This window comes from Acinonyx jubatus, chromosome A3 (assembly GCF_027475565.1).
Source record: "Acinonyx jubatus isolate Ajub_Pintada_27869175 chromosome A3, VMU_Ajub_asm_v1.0, whole genome shotgun sequence".
NCBI classification, from domain to species: Eukaryota; Metazoa; Chordata; class Mammalia; order Carnivora; family Felidae; genus Acinonyx; species Acinonyx jubatus.
The window spans coordinates 71,205,118-71,225,750 of NC_069388.1; the positions used below are offsets into that span (position 1 = coordinate 71,205,118).

A 20,633-nucleotide genomic window follows, 5' to 3' on the forward strand; every position below is an offset into this window, starting at 1 on the left:
CACGCGCGCGCGCGCACACACACACACACACACACACACAAGTATTACTCGGCAATCAAAAAGAATGGAATCTTGCTATTTGCAACTACGTGGATAGAACTGGAGGGTATTATGCTAAGTGAAATTAGTCAGATAAAGACAAATATATGACTTCACTCATATGAGGAATTTAAGATACTAAACAGATGAACATAAGGGAAGGGAAGCAAAAATAATATAAAAACAGGGAGGGGGATAAAACATAAGAGACTCTTAAATATAGAGAACAGGGCACCTGGGTGGCTCAATCGGTTAGGTGTCCGACTTCAGCTCAGGTCAAGATCTCACAGCTTGTGAGTTCAAGACCCACATCAGGCTCTGTGCTGATCTAAGAGCTGGAGCCTGCTTCGGATTCTCTCTCTCTCAAATATAAATAAACATTAAAAAAAATTTTTTTTTAAATATAGAGAACAAACAGAGGGTTACTGAAGGGGTTGTGGCGGGGAGATGGGCTAAATGGGTAAGGGGCATTAAAGAATCTACTCCTGAAATATTGTTGCACTATATGCTAACTAACTTGGATGTAAATTAAATAATACATATATTAACTAAAAAACAAATTTTAAAGATGTAAAATCTACTGATAACTGATTAGAAACAATAAGAAATCTGCAAACAAACTAGTTTTACATACATATATGTATGTATGTATATGCTTTCCTTATATATTAATGAGAACTAATTAGAAAATTAATTAAATGTAGATATAATTCATAAGGAAAAAAAAGGTCTATCTCCTCAAAGAGACAAAACTTAATTGTAGTTCTCTGTTTGCTACCCAGTGAACTAACCCATAAAGGAAAATGAAGTCTCACTGAGAGCCAAATTTAGAATGTAGACGGGGGAAGGAAAAAAAAAAGAATTGCCAAAATGGTAAAATTTTCAATGAAAGTTACTAGTATCAGAATTAATCAGTAAAAAGCAGAGTGCTGCACATGGGAAGTCATCAACCAATATCACTCTTTTGATAACAAGAAAATGACATTATCTGATTTTGTAGCCATATCAAGAAATTTCTAAAACTTAAGATTTTTCATATTTTTATGTCAATTAAAAAAAATTGAAATTCTAAAACCAAGCCAACATTTACATACTACTATTTCCTTAATCCAAAGACTTACAATACCTCAGACAAAAGTTGAAGATTCCACAGCAACTCCTTATCTAGCTCTTCTTCATTTAACACATCATCATCTAAAAATGGCAAAACAGTATCAAGGAAAGAGAACCATGTATCCAACTTAAATGCATCATTTTTCAATATTTGTCTTTAGTGTCTCTAACAGCTGAGAAGACTCTCTTTTTGAGAGACTTTTCATTCCTTCCTCATGTGGCTGAACTTGCTCCAGAAAAGGTAAAAACTCAATTTGCAAGAAAATAAACACATCAGTCAGGACTCCTGCTCCTCCAGTTCTCACAAAATAACTGATATTTTTTTATGGCAACCTCTGAATGGTTCTTGTATATATGAAAATACTAATTTAACAAAGTAAAATTTCTAAGATGTCACCTGGATGATACCTTAATTTGAGTAATCCCTGTCCCAAACTACAAGATTTAATTTAATTATTGCTTAGCTTACAGAATCTGTTTTCATCAACAGAGTTCTAGAAACCAAAAAAAAAAAAAAAAAAAAAAAAAAAAATTCACCTAAAATTGCAAATACAGAATAGTAACCTTATGACTTACTCATTGTAAGCTGAGTTATAACACTGCAGCAGTGAGGAACAAATAACTTCAAAGACTCCTCTGGGCAGCACTGAAAACAAATTTGTATAAGTAAGTTTTCTGGAAGGCCACGAATATTCAACACTCACAAAGTATACCCTAACACTATTTTCAGAGGCAAGTAAGGGTTGTAAGCTGCTACTGAAAGAACGATATATTGTAAGTTATAACAAACATGTCTAAAAATAAGTAACCATATAAACCTGCTGGTTACTGATGCATTAATTCATCCAAAAAAAAAACCAAACTCACCTTTACAGCAGCACGGCACATGTCGGCCACCATGCGGCCTGCTACTCTTGTTTCAAATATATGTGAAATAGAAAAATTAAAAACTTTCTGAAGGGCGACCTATTAAGATATGTAAGAAATGAAAATGTCTTATGAGCATTTTTAAGAAAACTAAACATCTTATGAACCATAAAAGAAAAATGAGATTCAGACTATAAAAAAAACCATGTAGGAAATTTAACCATCTGAATTACAAAAATAATTCAATATAACATCAAGATCTATGAACAATCTTTGCACAAAACCCTAACGTGAACAAAACATTTCAGACACAAGATTTTATTTCCTACAGAAACATTAAACACAAAACTACAGCTGTTGGAAGCAAATGCAAATTATCTTGCTGGCTAATCCAACACAACAAAGGGAAGTTTTTGGAGTACTTAATATTTAGACTTTGTCATTCTGACAATGCTACAAACTATAAATATTTATCTCTACTCTAAAAGACCTGGAAGCAGGTTTTGAATCCTGCTTTTTTACAATCACATCACAGAAAGCAATTTTACAATCATATCACAGAACTGCCGAATGAAAGAATGGACTCTTGACATTTACAATTTTCAGGATCGTTAATCCACAACTCCTTTCAAAAGATTTTGGTTAAATGAGAAAATTTACATTAATTTCTATACTAACATATATCAGTAAATACTTCATGCATCTGTAAAGCAGTTTAGCTTTTACCCAAGATAAATACATTGAACAGTCATAATCTCAGATGAAGGGAGATGAAACATGAACGGAAGTAAAGTCTGGTCTTAAAGACCACACTATACATGTCAACCAATACTGAATAACTGAATGTTTACAGAATGTCTTGGGAGGACACACAAACTCCCATTCACTATAGTTTGTGGGTTTTTTTTTTTTAAGTTCATTCATTTATTTTGAGACAGAGAGAGAGAGAAAGAGTGCAAGCAGGGAGAAGGGCAGAAAGAGAGACTCCCAAGCAGGCTCTGCACTGGTAGCTTTCAACCCTGAGCTGATACCGAGTCAGACATTCAACCAACTGAGCCAACCAGGCACCCCTACAGTTTGCCAGATTTTTATACTTGGGATTTAATTTCTATCATGTGATGGCATAAACAATTTCCAAAACTTTCCTCCCAAACAGTATTTAATTGATTAAAAAAATGCAGTCAATTCTTGTTATATGTAATATATTCTATAAAGTTGCTTTGAGCACTGATATAGCAAATACTGAATCACTGTTCCTAGAGGAAATGCAGGATTAAGTACTAACAAGTCTCTGGTTTTCATCAACTGATAAATATATAATTTTGCTTTATGTGTATTTAATATATATTGTTGATTCACTGACAGTGAAGTCAGCCAATGGCACTGTAACCCATGCCTGAATAAAGCTCATCTAAAACATGTTATTTTCTGTGAGGCACATCATAACTCTCTTACGCTCAGAACAGTAGACAGTGCTGCAACACTACTCCTGGGGGCCATTTTAAACCACAAAATCCCCAACAAAAAGCACAAAATGTGAAAACCCGGCACTAAATAGACGTAAAACTTGCCAGGGTGCCCGGGTGGCTGACCTGGTTAAGCACCCGATTCTTGATTTTGGCTCAGGTTATGATCTCATGGTTTTTGAGTTCGAGCCCTACGTTGGGCTCTGCGCACTGACCACGTGGAGCCTCCTTGGGATTCTCCCTCTCTGCCCCTTCCCTGTTCACATTCTATCTCTCTCAAAAATAAATAAACTCTAAAATAAATAAATTAATAGACACAAAGCTTGCTTACAGTATTAGAGCTGAAACAAGAAGGCAGAGTGTGTTACATTATTCAACCTCAGCCGTGAACACGTGCAACTCATAATTTTTGCCAAATTTACACATCTGCACAAGAGCACTGTGAGTACAGATTTTGGGATTACAAACAAATCTTCTAGCAAGCAGATGAATTTGCAAATATGAAATTTGCAAATATAATGAGAATCAACTGTTCATCTTTTTCAAATTTTAGTATGAAACCAAGGATAAATGGCATGATATAATATTTAAAGTAACTTGAAGCTCAATTTTTAAAAGAACAAAGAAAACAAGACTGGGATTTAATTTTTTGCAGCAATGAGACTCTTACCATAAATATTTCTTTGGAACATTGTGTGAGGATTGTACTAAACGTAGAAGACAGACCTAATTCGACCAAACTCTCCAAATGAGTCATTTTCTCAGTTTCTGTCTCTTCTCTTGTTTGCTCCAATGTGCTACTTTCTATAAGTCCAAAACATCTAAATAATCCAAAGAAAGGATAATTTTAGCAACTAAGAACTAGTTTGACATTTTTGATGATAATTAGATAACCCTCCATTGTCATGACTATTCGAATGACAGCTATGCAATTTGTGCAGGTTCACATATCACTTGTCCTTTTATAACTTCAGAAGCTCGGTCCCAGGACAGTAGTTATGCAGAGAGACTGAAGTTGTTTGGACAGGATAGTCATTTCTTTCAATGTCTAATAGAGAGCGGGTCTGGAGCACATACTCACCTGTCCATAAATTGTAAGACGAAATCCTCAAATTCAGCTGTGGCTGAACAAAGTTCTCGTTCCACCTATGACATTTCAATGAGGAGAAAAATTAAAAATAGCCTTTGATTTTTTTCTCAGAACTAATGAAACTCAATTATGGCCTACAAAATAGATTTAACACTACATTATTATACTGAGTACGATGAGAAACAGTACCAGTACCACCTATCAATTTAGAAAAACCCAACCTACTCCTTTCCGGGAACCAAAATAAGCAGCAATTAGCATTACTTTATAAGGGCCCAAAATAGAAGTCAAATAGCCATCTTTCTCAGTAACTACAGTTTTTAAACTTCTAGTGTATGTATAAAGAATTATCTTACGACTTGAATATTCAAATGACAAAATTCAAGTAGAAACATGCCTACAATAAAGAAAATAGTTCTAGAAGAATCAGTCAGTAATGAAAAAATGTCTGTTCATTAGATGTCAATCCCCTCAATACATTTATTCCTAAGCTAAAACCAAACAAAAACAAAATTTAAAAAACCCACCACTACCTTTGCTTAACAGAAAATTAAAAGTGACAAAAAATTGAAATGCACCTCCAGATGTCAGTTGTTTACAAAAATAGCCCATTTTCTGGGGCTCCTGTGTAGCTCCAGTCGGTTAAGCATCTGACTTCATCTCAGGTCATGAACTCATGGTTCATGGGTTCGAGCCCCTTGTCTGGCTCTGTGCTGACAGTTTAGAGCCTGGAGCCTGCTTCGGATTCTGTGTCTCCCTCTCTTTCTCTGCCCCTCCCCCACTCACAATGTCTGTCTCTCTCTCAAAAATAAACAAATAAAAAAATAGCCTATTTTTTTTTTAATTTTTTTTTTCAACGTTTGTTTATTTTTGGGACAGAGAGAGACAGAGCATGAACGAGGGAGGGACAGAGAGAGAGGGAGACACAGAATCCGAAACAGGCTCCAGGCTCTGAGCCATCAGCCCAGAGCCTGACGCAGGGCTCGAACTCACGGACCGCGAGATCGTGACCTGGCTGAAGTCGGACGCTCAACCGACTGCGCCACCCAGGCGCCCCAAAAAATAGCCTATTTTTGACCTACAGCATTTGGTGGGTGCTCTGCAGTTTATCTTACCAATGACCTGGCCTTCCATTTATATCATTCTAATCACAAAATAGTAATCTTAATGTTTATTTATTTTGAGAGAGAGAGAGAGAGAGAGAGGCAGGCATAGGGGCAGAGAAAGAAAGGGAGAGACATAGAATCCAAACCATGAGATCACAATCTGAGCTGAAATGGAGTCGGATGCTAAACCGACGTGAGCCACCCGGCGCCCCACAAAATAGTAATCTGAAACTGTTGGTATTTAAACTATCAAATTTTACTATGCGGGGTGCCTGGGTGGTTCAGTCGGTAGGGCATCTGACTTGGGCTCAGGTCATGATCTCACGGTCCGTGAGTTCAAGCCCCATGTCGGGCTCTGTGCTAACAGCTCAGAGCCTGGAGTCTGCTTCAGATTCTGTGTTTTCCTCTCTCTGCCTCTCCCCCACTCATGCTCTGTCTCTCTCTCTCTGTCAAAAATTAATAAACATTAAAAAAAATTAAAAAAAATATTACTATGCATTTACATAAGAGTTACAACTCAGTTAACAATCTTTCTACAGCCAGTAAGCATCCTTACTTCTGTGAGGTCACTTCTTTCTTGTAGTACAGATGAACAGTCTACTAAAGGCACCAGAGTGGAAAATGTTGCTATAAACTGGAATGTGATCTGTGGGAAGATGCAAAAAATTTAACAGTAATTATGTAATTCTAATTCAAAAATACAAGTATACCATAAGCTACAATAAAAAAGTACCCAAATAAATTATCTTAAGGGAAATACCACAGTAATATTCCAGGAAATTTTTTACTTAGATTTGAACATTTTAAGATTCCTCATAATTAAGGAGCTGTTACTTTAGTAATGAAGTTACATTAAATTTACTTCCATAGTTATTTATTATGTTTAAGCACAACATTCTCCAACTCTCTGTCAATCAAAAGTTAACTTTGCCCCCCACCCAAAGATGCAACATTAACTAAGGATAAAAAGGAAATGCTTAAGCAAAAGCTACAGATTGGGGAAGAGGGAAGGTGAGCCAAAATTCTAAGTCAGGAGAGGTGTGTATAAATGGGATCTGGCATTTTGCACCCAGCAACTGTTATCGTGCCCTTGTCATCAGTGTAGATGAAGGGAAGTACAAATGATCACATGCTGATTTTTAATATCTCTACTTAAAGAAAATAGTAAATGTATAGCAAGCGTTGAAAAAATCCTGTGATCATTAAATGTATCCAGATTATGGCACATTACTTCTGAAGGATGACATATAGCTCAACTAACCATCCACAGATCTAAACTTGGGCATCTACAGATATAATCCTTTTAGCATTAACAAATTTTACACTGAACTATGTTCTAAACAAAACTTAACAGGATGCCAACTCACACAATTAGAACTCAGACACAAAACAGAATGATAAATATGCTTACCATGCATTTACTGAAGTCATTTGGATCCACCCCAGGCAATGCTCTCATCAACAGAGGTAGCATGTGTGTTGGACCTTCAGGAAACCATTTGCCCCCTGATACCAAACTGCGGGCTACTCCAATTACACAACTTAAAGTAGCTGTGAGCTGGTGAGGTTCTGTTAAAGTCTCTAGTGCAGGATACGTTCTACAGTTGAAAACAGAATTAAAAAAAAAAAAAAGATTCCATCACAGATAAAAAGGCACAATACATTAAATCTCCCAAATTCATAAACTACATGTTGGCTTTAAGGCTGGTAGCTAGCAGAATCTTTTGAGTGAGTATAAGTTAACAGAATCACACACATAAAGGAAAGGTACATGTTTCCCCAATCCCCTGCCACCTCACCATGGCTCTCCATGCATATTTCACAGTGAAAAAGAACATAAACTGGCAAGATCTAGCATTATTTCAGTCAGCTGAATCTACTTCCCTATGTCAATAGGAATGCATCTAATCTAATGGTCAGTGGCTATCAGAATTCAGGAAGAGCAAGTGATAATTATCCCACTCTTCCCTTTTATTCGAAAAACAATCTTTACTAAAACCCTGAAATTTCTCTTATACTTTTTAGAAGACTGGTATTTTAAAATTGGAAATCTGCTCTAGAAACATAGTAGAAGATTCCTGACACTAGAGTGCATAAACAAGGGAGAATAATACATATACAGTCTTTGATCATCAAGTAAAATACAAGGCAAGAACATTCACTCTTTGACAAGTGATTTCATTTTTGAGAATCTATCCTGTGGGGGGTGGGAGGGAGTCTAAAATGCAGTCATTTTAAATTTCTCTTATACAGAAAAAGTAAATAATAAAGGAAATTTCATCATAAGTAGAAAAACAGAGGATTTGGAACAGGGGTAAAAAAACCTAACAAACCTATGCTTACTTTAAAAGATGAAGAAAACAAACCAACTCTTTAACAAAGGAGATCTAAAATCAAATGCCTAAAATTTATTTTCTACATTTTTACTTTTTAAAGTACTTTTGCTTTTATAAAAGAAAACTTGAAAATATGTCTCTTATATGTCTCTTGGCCAAGCATGTATCACTCAATATGCTATTAAATTTGTCCAAAAAGTGAAAACTAAAGAAAAATGTGTTGGAATAATTTTACTTGTATATAAACTTCGTTCCTTCTATTAAAAATGTATCTCACTACATAATTCATCAGCTGGAAAACACTGAAGTCCCTTCTTAAAGGTATGTCTCTCCTCAACAAGAGACATCAAGGGAACTGCCACTGAACTGTTAGTGTCGCTACCACATGGAGGCCAGAGTGCAGAGAATATTGGGGGTTGGGACAGAGTAGAAAGCGCCTAATTTCCCCATTCTATTTCCTAATTAAATTATATGTACTGGGAGAGTTTCAGTGCCCCCAAAGTGCACACAAAAAAGGGAGAGGTTTGGAAAATGAGGTAAAACTTGAATATTTATGGCAATGGGGACAACTTGAATATTTATGGCAATTTATAAATAATGGAGACCTATTTTGGTCAAGATCTTTTTTTTATCTTTTTAATGTTTCTTTTTGAGAGAGAAAGAGCGCAAGCAGGAGAAGGATGAAAAGGGGGGTGGGACAGAGGACCTGACGCAGGATCTGAGGCGGGCTCTGCACGGACAGCACAGAGGCCAATGTGGTGCTCAAACTCATGATATATCATGAAATGAACTCGTGAAATCATGACCTGAGCCTAAGTCAGACGTTCAATCAACTGAGCTGCCCAGGCACCCCAAGATCTTTAACAGGATACCTGTCTCCAAGCACATGTGCCCAATTATGCTATTTCAATGGTAAGTAAGATAATAGGCTGTCATGTACATTATCACTAAAGGACCTTGCACAAATCTATTTTATGGAACTCAAACTGTTAGACCCTTCTTAGCCCTAAAAAACTAGTATTTTTTTTTTTTTTTGAGTAAGACATTAAAAGAGAAATCATAAAGCTCAACTTCAGACAGCAGAGGAATTAACAGAAAGCTTAAGTATTATTATAGAAGTTCAGAAGGCCTATAATGTGACAGTGACTAGGCAAACAGAAAACTTGTTACTATTTCAACATACAAAACAAAATGAATGTAATAAAGTCTACATTGTGGAAATAATACATATAAGATTATATAGTACATGAAAATAATAAAGATAGTCAAATTTTCTTCTGTATCACTGCTTCTAAGAAATAAAAGAAATCCAAAATCACTTTCACTGCCACGTTCTCAATATTTAGTGACACTCACATTTTGATGTAAAAGCAGTCAGAGCTTGTTTATTTGCTGGCTTGCTTCCTAAAACAATTTTATTTTTAAGTAACCTCTATACTCAACATGGGGCTGAAACTCACAACCCCGAGATCAAGAGTCACATGCTCCATCGACTGAGCCCACCCGGCACCCTTACTTTATTAAGCACAAACTTCAGAAACTAAAATTTGCCAATAATTCAAAAATATTTTACCCATTTAGTATCGATTTTCTTTTCTCTTCAGTAAACCTTCATCAAGTTACCAATCATTAGGTTAAAATGCCTTGCTTCTCCTCTAGGAACAGGAATAAGTAGCAAGACAGCAAAAGAGAAGCCACAGAACAGACAACTAAGTAGAACAGCAGAGTAGAGGGAAGAGATAACCAGAACGGCCGGCCAAGGCTTCAACCAAACATGTAAAGCTACACTTACCTTTCAAGTACAGGGGGTATTACTAACTCAGGTCTCATGAGTGCAAGATTCTGCAGAGCCTGTGCTGCTTCTAAACTACCAGTTTTGCTAAACATAGCCAAGAGGACAGGTTGAATAATGCATCGTACAAAGTCTGTAACATCTTGATCAGTAAGCTTATGGCTATCAGGCACAGGAGTTAACCAAGAAGGCTTCTTGTATCTTTCACGATGCAATCTTCTAACAACACTGTTTGGCAACCGCTGAAGTAGTTTCATTAACTTGTTCTGGGGACACAGAAGCAAAAAGTCCAAGGTAGGTTTGATTTCCCACACAGATAGTTATGGTTCCTTTCTACAATCCAAGTAAAATTTCTTAAAATAACAGCTTACAATCTATTACAAGCACCTGCATAGCATAACTAGACAGAATAAAATACTTTATCAATTAATTACTGATAATAATAAATATTAGTTTTAAATGTCAATTTTTTTTTTTTTTAAATAAAGTTTATTTTTGAGAGAGAGCAAGCACGAGCAGGGGAGGGGCAGACAGGAGACAGAGAATCCCAAGCAGGCTCCATGTTGATCTCCATGCGGAGATCTCTTAGGCTCGAACTCACTAACAGTGAGATCATGACCTGAGGCAGGAGACTTAACCGACTGAGCCACCCAGGCGCCCCTCAAATGTCAATTTTATTTTCTAGCACCAGATGAACCTTCCATTACATGAAAAACTATTCTAACCAGGCAATGTGGAAAGAAAACAAAATCCAAAACCAAAAACCACACCGACTGTACCTTCTATTACCAGAATGTGACATTTTGTCACCAGTTACTGGACCAGTATTATCTTATTTTTATGTTCTATGAACACAGTATCTTAGTCTGAACTTAATCAGCTACATATAGCCAAAAGTTATACTTATATGAAGGACAGAAATAGTATTACAGGTTGCATAATAGGCAATAGTTATGTGTGACCATAACTTTAAAAAGTTCCAAACCCTACAATAAAAAAATGAACATACTCACCAGCCAGCGCCCATTATTTGAAGGGTGGTAAAAAGATGTGATGCTGTTAAACAAACCAGCCAAGTGTTTCTGTACTAGCTTACTTGGTCCACCCTATTCAGATAAAAGAATAAAAATATCAGTACCCTCAGTACCCTGGAAAATTGAAGGGATCAATAGGCCCAAGCCTGCATATAACTCTCCAACATGGTGCACATCCATCTTGATGAGAAAAACCAATTCTACCTCCAAATAAAAGCCAAAAACAATTTGCTAGTAAACTTCCCACAATCCTCAATTCAAAACACTCTACTAAAAGTAAGGGCAACCTACTGAAACCAAATTAGGTAACTGCAAAGACATCTTTCAATTTAGGGTATCAGCATATTTTACTCTTCTGCAATGAAAAAACTTTTGTCAGTAAGAGAGACTTAAAATAACCAAGAGTGCTAACATCAGGCATAAAAAGCATTCCTTAAATGATTTGAGAAGTGAATTTCTTATTGCAGGAAATGAAGATGTGAGATTTACATAAATGGATTCAAATATTTTATTATTACTCCTAAATGTTTCAAATGATTAAACCTGTGGTATGTGACCACATTAAAAAAAATTTTTTTTTAAATGTTTATTTATTTTGAGAGAGACAGAGAGAGACGGACAGACAGACAGAGTACGGGCAGGAAAGGGGCAGAGCGAGAGAGAGAGAGACACATAATTCAAAGCAGGCTCCAGGCTCTGAGCTGTCAGCACAGAGCCCGACACAGGGCTCGAACCCACGAACTGTGAAATCATGACCTGAGCCAAAGTCGGAAGCTTAACCAACTGAATCACCCAGGTGCCCTTGACCACATTTTGACTCAAAGGAAAAATAGTTTTTTTCTCAATCTATTACCCAAACAAACACACCAAACAACAACATGATCTGGGGGAAAAATGAGGAAAAAAGTTAGTATTCAATCTTATCAAGTTGAACAGCCCTGAGGATAAAGAACTACAGCTTGGTCTTGAAACCTTCTCTCTCTCTCTCTCAAGATGATCTTTCAAGAAACAGCCTAGACCTAAGGTAGACTGTCCAGTTACATGAGGAACATGTCTTCCTGCTGAAATGAAATCTCAATTTAGAGTAGGTCAACTGCTAAAGAGACCAAAATAATTCCATAGCAAAAAAACAAAACAAAACAAAAAAAAAACCAACAAAAATTTCAAAATCCTAGCATAATAATTAGCATTTTTTATTACATTCAATATTCATATCTAACACAAAATAAACATGTCAATGGGAAAAACTGTATGAGAAAGAAGAGCAACATGAAGTAAAATAAAGTTGATACTAATCATGATATAATTCTGTCGCTCCTAAAAAAAAAAATTGCTGATATAACATAGTAAACATCCAGATGTTTTTGCTCATTTGGAGTATTATAAAGAAAATAGGATTTTCCTATTTAATAATGAAATTGCAAAAACGGGGGGAGAATGAATTTCGTTTTTTAATTTTAATGTTCATTTATTTTTGAGAGAGAGAGAGCGAACAGGGATGGGGCAGAGAGAGAGAGGAGACAAAGAATCTGAAGCAGTCTCCAGGCTCTGAGCCATAAGCACAGAGCCTGACGCAGGACTCTATCCCTTGAGCTGTGAGATCATGACCTGAGCCAAAGTCAATGCTTAACTGACTGAGCCACCTAGATGCCCCTGAATTTCTCTTTTTAATCTAAGAATAAAATGTAAGAGCTAAACTTCTCACAACCATCCTGCCTTATCCACAGAAAAAACAACAACGAAACAACATAACCTGGGGAAAAATATCAAACACAGAATAATAATTTTAAAAAGAGCTGTAGAAGGAGAATGAATGACAATCCAGAAAATTACAGTATGAAATTGTTTTAATATTCTTATTTGGAAGAGGACACTGAAATCCAAGCATGTGGATATATTTTTACTTTCCTTCAAGGATGTCAGTAAAGTAATCCTCCATACTTCTCCCTTCACCAAGATTACTTTATTTAATTAGCTTTGTGTTCAGTGCCATCTTCAACACTGAATGCATTAGTACTGAGCATATGTAAAACCCCAAGTTCTAATCCCACATTTATCATTATCAACTTGACCTTTCATCTGTGAGATTGTTAGATATTCTAAATCTCTCAAAACTCTAAACCCTGACTCTATTTTTAGGATTCATTGGCTAGAGAGATTTATAAATGGTGTGTTATGACTACATTCTGGGTCTGAGAAACATTAGCTTACTACATCAGAAAATATCGAAGAATCAAATGACCAACTACGATACTAATATAGGCTTATGTTTTTACATGGTTAACACAAAATTTAGAAGAACTAATGTGTTACAAACCATCATGGCGGTGATCCATATTACAGCATGTCCTATATCATACGCATTTGTTAAAAATCTTGGGACTAACACTTGACTGCTTCCCACTGGGAGGTTCAAGCTTCTCAGAATTCTCGTAAATATCTTTCAAAAGAAAAAAAGAATTAAGAATAAATATTTATAGGTATCAAGTAACTCCTTAAATAACTGAAGTGATATATATTAGTGTTGGTGCATGTATTCTCACTGGATCAGTTTTTAAGCAAAATTACATACTGTTTGGCAGTTTTATATACTGCTATATTCCATAAAATTTACATAGAAGATCTACTTTTTAAAATGTTTTATTATTTTAAGTTTATTTATTTAAGTAATAGCTACACCCAACACGGAACTGAGGGTCAAGAGCTACATGCTCTAACAACTAAGCCAGCCAGGCACCCCTATTTGCTTTTTCTTAAATGACACTGAGGTCACAGGAGTATGAATCTGAAGCAGCTGTATCCATGAACCCATAAACAAACAAATGAGATATAAATGCAAATACTTGTCTTCTAGTGAGTTATTTTCCCTTTCAAAATTCTAACACTGATTTGATTTTTTCCCCAAGAATTTGCATTTTAATCTTAATTGCATTTTAATAATTTATATTTAAAACCTGTCATTAGTAACAGATAGGGAGCCCAAATGTAGAAGAAAATGACTTTTTCTCTTTAGTTTCTACTGGATAGCACAAACAGAGGTAAACAGTAAGCTTAATGTTTGCTGCTCTGCCTCCCTGCTCTACAGTCAAGATGTGGATCAGAATCACCTGTACACCCCGTGCAGGCCCTCTTGGATTTAGGGCAGCTGAAACAAAACAGAAGCTGCCGTGTTAAGAACACTGCACCTAGAGACACTCTAGCTTTATTTGCTCAAGGAAAATGTGACATAAAAAGTGGAGAACACTCTAGAATAGCAATCAAATACAATACCCAAAATTTGTTGGAAGGTATGAATTAAGACCCTGAATAATACACTTTGTACTTCCTAAATTACTCACTCTGAAACTTCTATTTCATGTCCTGCGTAGGCAAGACAAAAATCATACATTTCTGATACCTTAATATGAACCAATTAATTTTTTAAAATAAATGGTCTATCCCGGAAAACTTTATGTTTTTACTAGTGGTCAAAAAAATTTTAGCAATTAGAATACAAAACACACTTCTTAAAGACACAAAAAGTGCTATCAGTGCTATTGTATGTTGTATGTTCACATGTTAATTACCTTTGGTACATATGGATCCCAATCTATGTACCCTATATTATCTGTAGCCAATCGAGCAAAGAGATTTACTAGTTGCTGAAAGTATAAAAAGAAAAACAATTAAGTAAGTACACTTGTTGTTATTAATAAGTGTCAGTCACACCCCTTATCCATTTGTTGTTCTCAGCTATCATCATTAACACAACTTAATACATGGTTTATGGCTCATTTTTTAAAAATCTCCAAATTTCAGTTTTGATTGTCACCATCTTAAATCAACTGTAGTTGAAATGCTTATTAAAAGGGAAATGACAAAGCATCATTCACAATGCAAACAGAAGATATTTTAATCTAATAAGCATAAAGAAAACATCCACAATGTTTCTAACAACGTGCCAGTGAAGGTACAAAAGCAGAGTCTTACATTTCATAATACATGCACATGCTTCTAGATATTGATAAAAACAAAACAAACAAGTGTCTGTTTCTGTTAGAAAACAGCAAACAGAATTTAAAAACAAACAAAAAATAATTACAACACTGCCAAGAGCCAATTCTAGGAAGTGAAGTTACTTATCAAATGATCTGATATATACTGTCAGAAGGAAAAAAATAGGATACTCACCCCCTCCCACTGTGGGAGATTTTGCACTGAAACCCAAAGGCCAATTAATTCATCAAACCAAAGTCTGAAGAAGAAAAATGGTGTTATGAATAGCAAGTGATTTATAGAAAGTGGTTCAAAGCCAGGTATCCTTTGTATTTTTTTAATCTATTATTCTTACTGATAACTATACAACCTAGAAAAAATAATACTCAATGTACAAACTTAATGGAACAAATAACTATTTTTTCTGAATATTTCACTTCCAATACACTTATGCCAAGAGTAATCTCATCAACCCCCTACTTCATTGTTAAATAATTACTGACCACCCCTATCTAACACTGTTTACAAGTGTCTCCTTCCTCCCTTTCTCCTTTAATATTTTCCTATTACTACCTATTCTTGCAACTCTCCCTTGCATTCTGTTTTTTAATAAGCCAATTAGTAATTATGCCATTAACTACCACTATAATAAGTGTTCCCTAAAAGAATGAGTCACGAAGTGTTAGGTAGAATTAAATTATTGTGGGGGAATTATCTCAGATTAAACAGAAGAGGATGTCAGGGCAAGAAAGTGCTGCAATATTATTCACTAATCTTTACAAAGGTCAAAGAAATGCTTTTAGAATTTCTGGATGAGAATTAACATTTCATCAATATACAGCTAAATACAAAATTTCTGATTTGAAAGAAATAAAAGATTTGGTATCTCACTATAGAAAATATGGGGGGGGGACTGGGGAGTAAGCATGAATCCACAACACAGTAATAATAACTATTTCCTTCCAGTCTTTTTTTCATACCTTTTCTTTTTTCCATAAAAGCACAGTCTAAATTTCTTCATTCTAGCACGTGTTTTATACCTATAGTCATCTAGAAAAAAAGTTCTCTTTTTTTTTTTAAAGTAGGCTTCATGCTCATCACAGAACATAGCGGGTCTTGAACTCATGACCCTTAGATCAAGACCTGAGCTGAGATCAAGAATTGGACACTTAACTGAGCCACCCCAGAAAAAAAAAAAATTCTTAAAAGCAGTGCTAAGACTAGAACAAGTAAAGAAAAAAAAGTATAGGAAAGGCCCAAGAAAAACTACAAGTGATGAATAAAACCAACTTTTATAAAAACACTTTTCCTTTTCCTGAACTCCACACAATTTAACATTTTTATCACTGCTTATTTACTGATACTTTCTACTCCTTTTTGCATTTTTTATTCTTTCTCTCTTGCTTTCTTAAAGCCCTCATCTTTCGTTTTTTGTTTTTTTAAGATTTTATTTTTAAGTAAGCTCTACCCCCAACATGGACTCAAACTCACAACCCCGAGATCAGTAATAGTCACGTGCTCTACCAACTGAGCCAGCCAGGAAAAGCCCTCATCTTATTTGTTTGACATACAAGCATTATTCTCTCTTCATTTACAATCTTATGTTTAATTGTTTCACCCTTCACACACTTCAAGTATAATCAACATAATGGCTGAATTAGTAAATTTTTCTTTACTTATAATTGCTTTACTGGTCTGCTTATACATCTCTATTTCTTGCTCTATTCTATAATTTGTTAAGATATGTATATACTTACTTAAAACCTTTATGATGAAGTTCTGGAGGAAGGGAGGTAGGAAGAAATATTTCAAAGTAAGTGATGGCCTTTTGCATTGTTACGTCAAAAGGGCACATTAAAGGCCGCCATTCTTCTAGCATCTCAGCTGTGGCATCTGCTGGAAAGTATCTAATAAAAAAGAAGGTTTTCATTTACCTAATCAGTGCTTTAAAAAAACATTCTACAACATCAACATGTGACTGACAAAAAAAGGGGGAGGGGGGATGGATTTTATAAGGCATAGCACACACACTACAAATGTCAAGTTAACTTAAACACATTTTCCACTCTAAATAACCTATAAATATAAACATACATGTTTCTTGCAGTTTTTCCCTTCCTGTGTGCTATGTAATAGCAACAAGAAAAAAATTTAGTCAGAAAATCCAGTCTATATATATGGATAATCAGTGACATGAGAAAGAGAACACCGGACAAACCATTTCCTTTCACTGTACCACAGAGCTCTCTTGTAATACAAGAGCGGGTTAGACTAGACGGTCTGGTCCTACAGGTACTAATATTTTACAAGTCTAGGAAATGGGCAGGAGAGCCCTTGGAGTAGAGAAGATTCACAAAATTAAAATCTGACGTGTGCATTCATACACAAAACAAAGGTAAATGGAAAAAGAGGACCCATGTATAATTACTAAATATCCATTAAGAGATTTAAAATAACAACAACAAAAAAAGTATATGACAAATTCGATTTGAGTATGGCCAAAAAAGTTAGGAAACCCTTTCAAATACACCTGTAGGTTTGCCCTACAAGTCACATTATTAATCCTATTATATCTTTTGTCCATCTGTATTAATTAGAATCACACTTCATTCCTTTATGTGAAAAATAGAACTACACTTCCAGTAATACTTCTTTGGGTTCATCAAGCATCCATGTGCCAGGTCACTGTGCTACAGGTTAGAACACACACACACACACACACACCCACACACAAAATATATCCTGCCTTTAAAGATCTCATACACCAATTCTCCTTTCTAATCTTTCAGAGTCAACTGTTAGTTTAGTAATCCAACATAAAAGCTTGGGTGTTCTATGAATTACCTAAGAACCTAAAAACCACTAAGTACCCCAGTGATGATCAAGTATCCAGTTAGGAAACATAGACTAAGAGGTAAGTGCCTTGCTCAAAATGACACTGCTCATTGGTGGCTTATGACTCAGGTTAAATCTTAAGCCTCAATCTTAAAAGGGAGACTATATCTTAAAAATACATTTGCCCAAGACTGAGTAGGATGGTAGGTCAGCAATAAATATCTGATTTATAAAATCATTTATAACTTTAACTCATAAGAATATGGCAAAATACGGATTTCTATTCAAAAGAATTCACTGCATCCATACAGATCAGGATAAGCAGTCTAAGAACACCCTGATAAAAAACACTTCAAGTCCACAGACTTGGACTTTAGTTGATTAAAACTAAATTCAACCCATATTCATCTTTAAATATAAGAATATGGAATATTTCTGTATGTTCCACTGAAAGAGAACTTTAAAAAAATGTCTTTTACTTTAAAAAACACACAGGGGTGCCTGGGTGGCTCAGTTGGTTAAGTGTCCAACTTCGGCTCAGATCATGATCTCAGGGTTTGTGAGTTTGAGCCCACGTCGAGCTCTGTGCTGACAGCTCAGAGCCTGGAGCCTACTTCAGATTTTGTGTCTCCCTGTCTGTCCCTCCCCCACTTGCGCCCAGTCTCTTTCTCTCTCAAAAAATGGATAAAGAACATTAAATTTTTTTTTTAAATACTTTAAAAAATGTCTGAACACCTTTTCATTATTACTCACATTTTGATGCAATACCTACAATACGCATTTTGGAAAATATTTTTGATCTGAGTAATGATACTCTAGGAAAATCTTTCAAATAAAGACAATTATACATAAATTATGGCAATCTTACTTTATAATGGGGAACACCCACATCACTTAAAAATTTCTAAATTTATAAATGAAAGCTAAATAATTTAGTTCAAGAGTTGAAAATGATATGTTGTGCCCAGTGACTAACATCACAGTGTTGGAAACTATTTATACTTTCAATTTTCTCTTCAAAGCACACTAAGAATGGGAAAAAGCCCAAAGAAATAACAAGAGTTTTCATAAAATGAGAAGCTACTTACGGTCGGCAGCTTTTCACGAGTGTTTTGAGAACATTTTCTACAGAACTGGGGGGGAAGAAAGCCATTTGATAAATTAGGTTGCTGTATTTTAAGAACACATCTAATCCAATTAATAAATATCTCGAAGATATGTTCATACGTTTAAATATTATCTGTGTACGTGCAATAACTGCTCCTCTTTCATACAGACAGAACTATTAGGGTTAACTATCTAAACTCTGTAACCTACTCTTTCCTTTGCCCTCAGTTTGCTCATTCTCTGTTGTAAACCAAAGGGAAGAAAACTGGGAAAAGGACAAATCATTTTCAATCCTTACAAAGTAGGCAGCAATGACCGTACTTAACAACACATCAAGAAGTATGCTCAGTGGCTTAAAACTTCAAATACTAATTTTTATTTTAATTAAAGTGCTTTTACGTGGAAACACAAGAAGCAGACAAAATCTGGTGTGCTCATATCAGCAACTGCCAGAAACTAGTTTTCTATAACCAAGTGGTGAGAATTCTATAACCCTACAAGGTTACTAACAATTATCGAAAATAGCAACAGCCATCTTTTTGACCAGCTACTTAAATATTTCTATATGGATTCATAAGAAATGTTCGTTTTAATGAAAAGGCCAATGTGTAGTCATTTAAACACACATGGACAGAATAGAATATTTAAATTAATTATACTACTGTCAAAAGAGGTATAATGCAAATAAGCAAAACAAAGGGCACAAGGTAATTTTGGACTGGAATTTTAAAATTAATGTGTGACTATTTACAGGATGAAGTGTACAAGTAAATAAAACAAGTCCCCAAACGTCAAAGAAAAAAGTTATGGGGGAAGGGGTAACTTTCAGGCAGTGCTTCCACCTGATATTTTCTCATTAAGCTTCTTGAAATTCTTAAGTCTAGAAGTCTATCCAACTTCTCTAAAAGCTTAAGAACTAATCTATAAAGAAATTCCAAGGGGTAACACAAACCAAACTCAGCACAAGTAATCAATTATACAACCAAGAGAGAAAACTATCATTTCATTACTAGAAGCTGTAGAAATCCTCTTTAATTTCAAAACTACTCAGAAAAAAATTAACTGAAGAGGAAACCAGGCTACAACACATGAGATCATTCTAAAATAAAAAGGAGGACCATATGGCGAGAAAGACATAGAACATTTTCTTTGAGTATTAGGGAGAGATTCTACCTTCTCTCACAAAAAAAAACCCTAAGCAATTGAGAAACACAGAATTATTAGTTTAGAGAGTATCTAAGTTTGCCTGGTTAAAAAAAACAGGTAAACTCTCCGACTACATTTAAACTCCCTGAAGACCACGACTATGATTTTTATTTCCGGGCATTTCCAAAGTATTTATACCAAGGCTATGGTTCATATATATTTATGCATATTTATATTTATTATTTTACAATATTCAATGGACATTTTCTATCAGAGCAACAAAAAGCACAGATCTTTGGATCTTCTTTTAGTCTGGACTGAAGAACTCCATTTAGAAATAAATTATAGCCAAGGTTTAAAGAAACACCTAGTTCCTAGTGCATCAACTTAAATGTAGTTTTTAAAAAGATAATTCTAAAATGGTAAAGTGTCTGTCCAAGGAAATAAGCAGAAGATTTGTAATTCTACCAGTTCCTAAAGTTTGTGTTCATGTTAACTTTACATTTATTTTACTGTTTCTGTGGCAACTCATTTGAGAGTACAACACAGCAAACCTGTTATTTTCACTGGTAATTTTTCTATTCCACCAAACTTTCAAATAACATCAAAAATGATTCTCAAAAGCAAGTCATAAAAGCCTACATAGCTACCTGCTCTCTCCAGTTCCCTTCACTCTTCAGAAGGAGGTTAATTATAATACTTGATAGCTGTCACTTCACTTCATTAG

At 35.2% G+C, this 20,633-nt stretch overlaps 1 protein-coding gene across 2 annotated transcripts in view; it reads right to left on the bottom strand.

Moving 5' to 3' along the window:
* PSME4 (proteasome activator subunit 4) overlaps nucleotides 1-20,633 on the bottom strand; it is a 98,351-nt gene that overhangs the window by 48,278 nt on the left and 29,440 nt on the right. For both annotated transcript variants that reach the window (XM_027072449.2, XM_053200596.1), the window contains 14 exons: nucleotides 18,742-18,786; nucleotides 16,576-16,725; nucleotides 15,014-15,077; nucleotides 14,410-14,484; nucleotides 13,161-13,283; nucleotides 10,823-10,915; nucleotides 9,810-10,075; nucleotides 7,093-7,279; nucleotides 6,238-6,327; nucleotides 4,567-4,631; nucleotides 4,156-4,306; nucleotides 2,020-2,118; nucleotides 1,729-1,798; nucleotides 1,166-1,233 (listed from right to left, as the gene is read on the bottom strand). In XM_027072449.2, coding sequence (XP_026928250.1) covers nucleotides 1,166-1,233; nucleotides 1,729-1,798; nucleotides 2,020-2,118; nucleotides 4,156-4,306; nucleotides 4,567-4,631; nucleotides 6,238-6,327; nucleotides 7,093-7,279; nucleotides 9,810-10,075; nucleotides 10,823-10,915; nucleotides 13,161-13,283; nucleotides 14,410-14,484; nucleotides 15,014-15,077; nucleotides 16,576-16,725; nucleotides 18,742-18,786 — 1,546 coding nt within the window. The remainder of the gene's footprint in view (nucleotides 1-1,165; nucleotides 1,234-1,728; nucleotides 1,799-2,019; nucleotides 2,119-4,155; nucleotides 4,307-4,566; nucleotides 4,632-6,237; nucleotides 6,328-7,092; nucleotides 7,280-9,809; nucleotides 10,076-10,822; nucleotides 10,916-13,160; nucleotides 13,284-14,409; nucleotides 14,485-15,013; nucleotides 15,078-16,575; nucleotides 16,726-18,741; nucleotides 18,787-20,633) is intronic.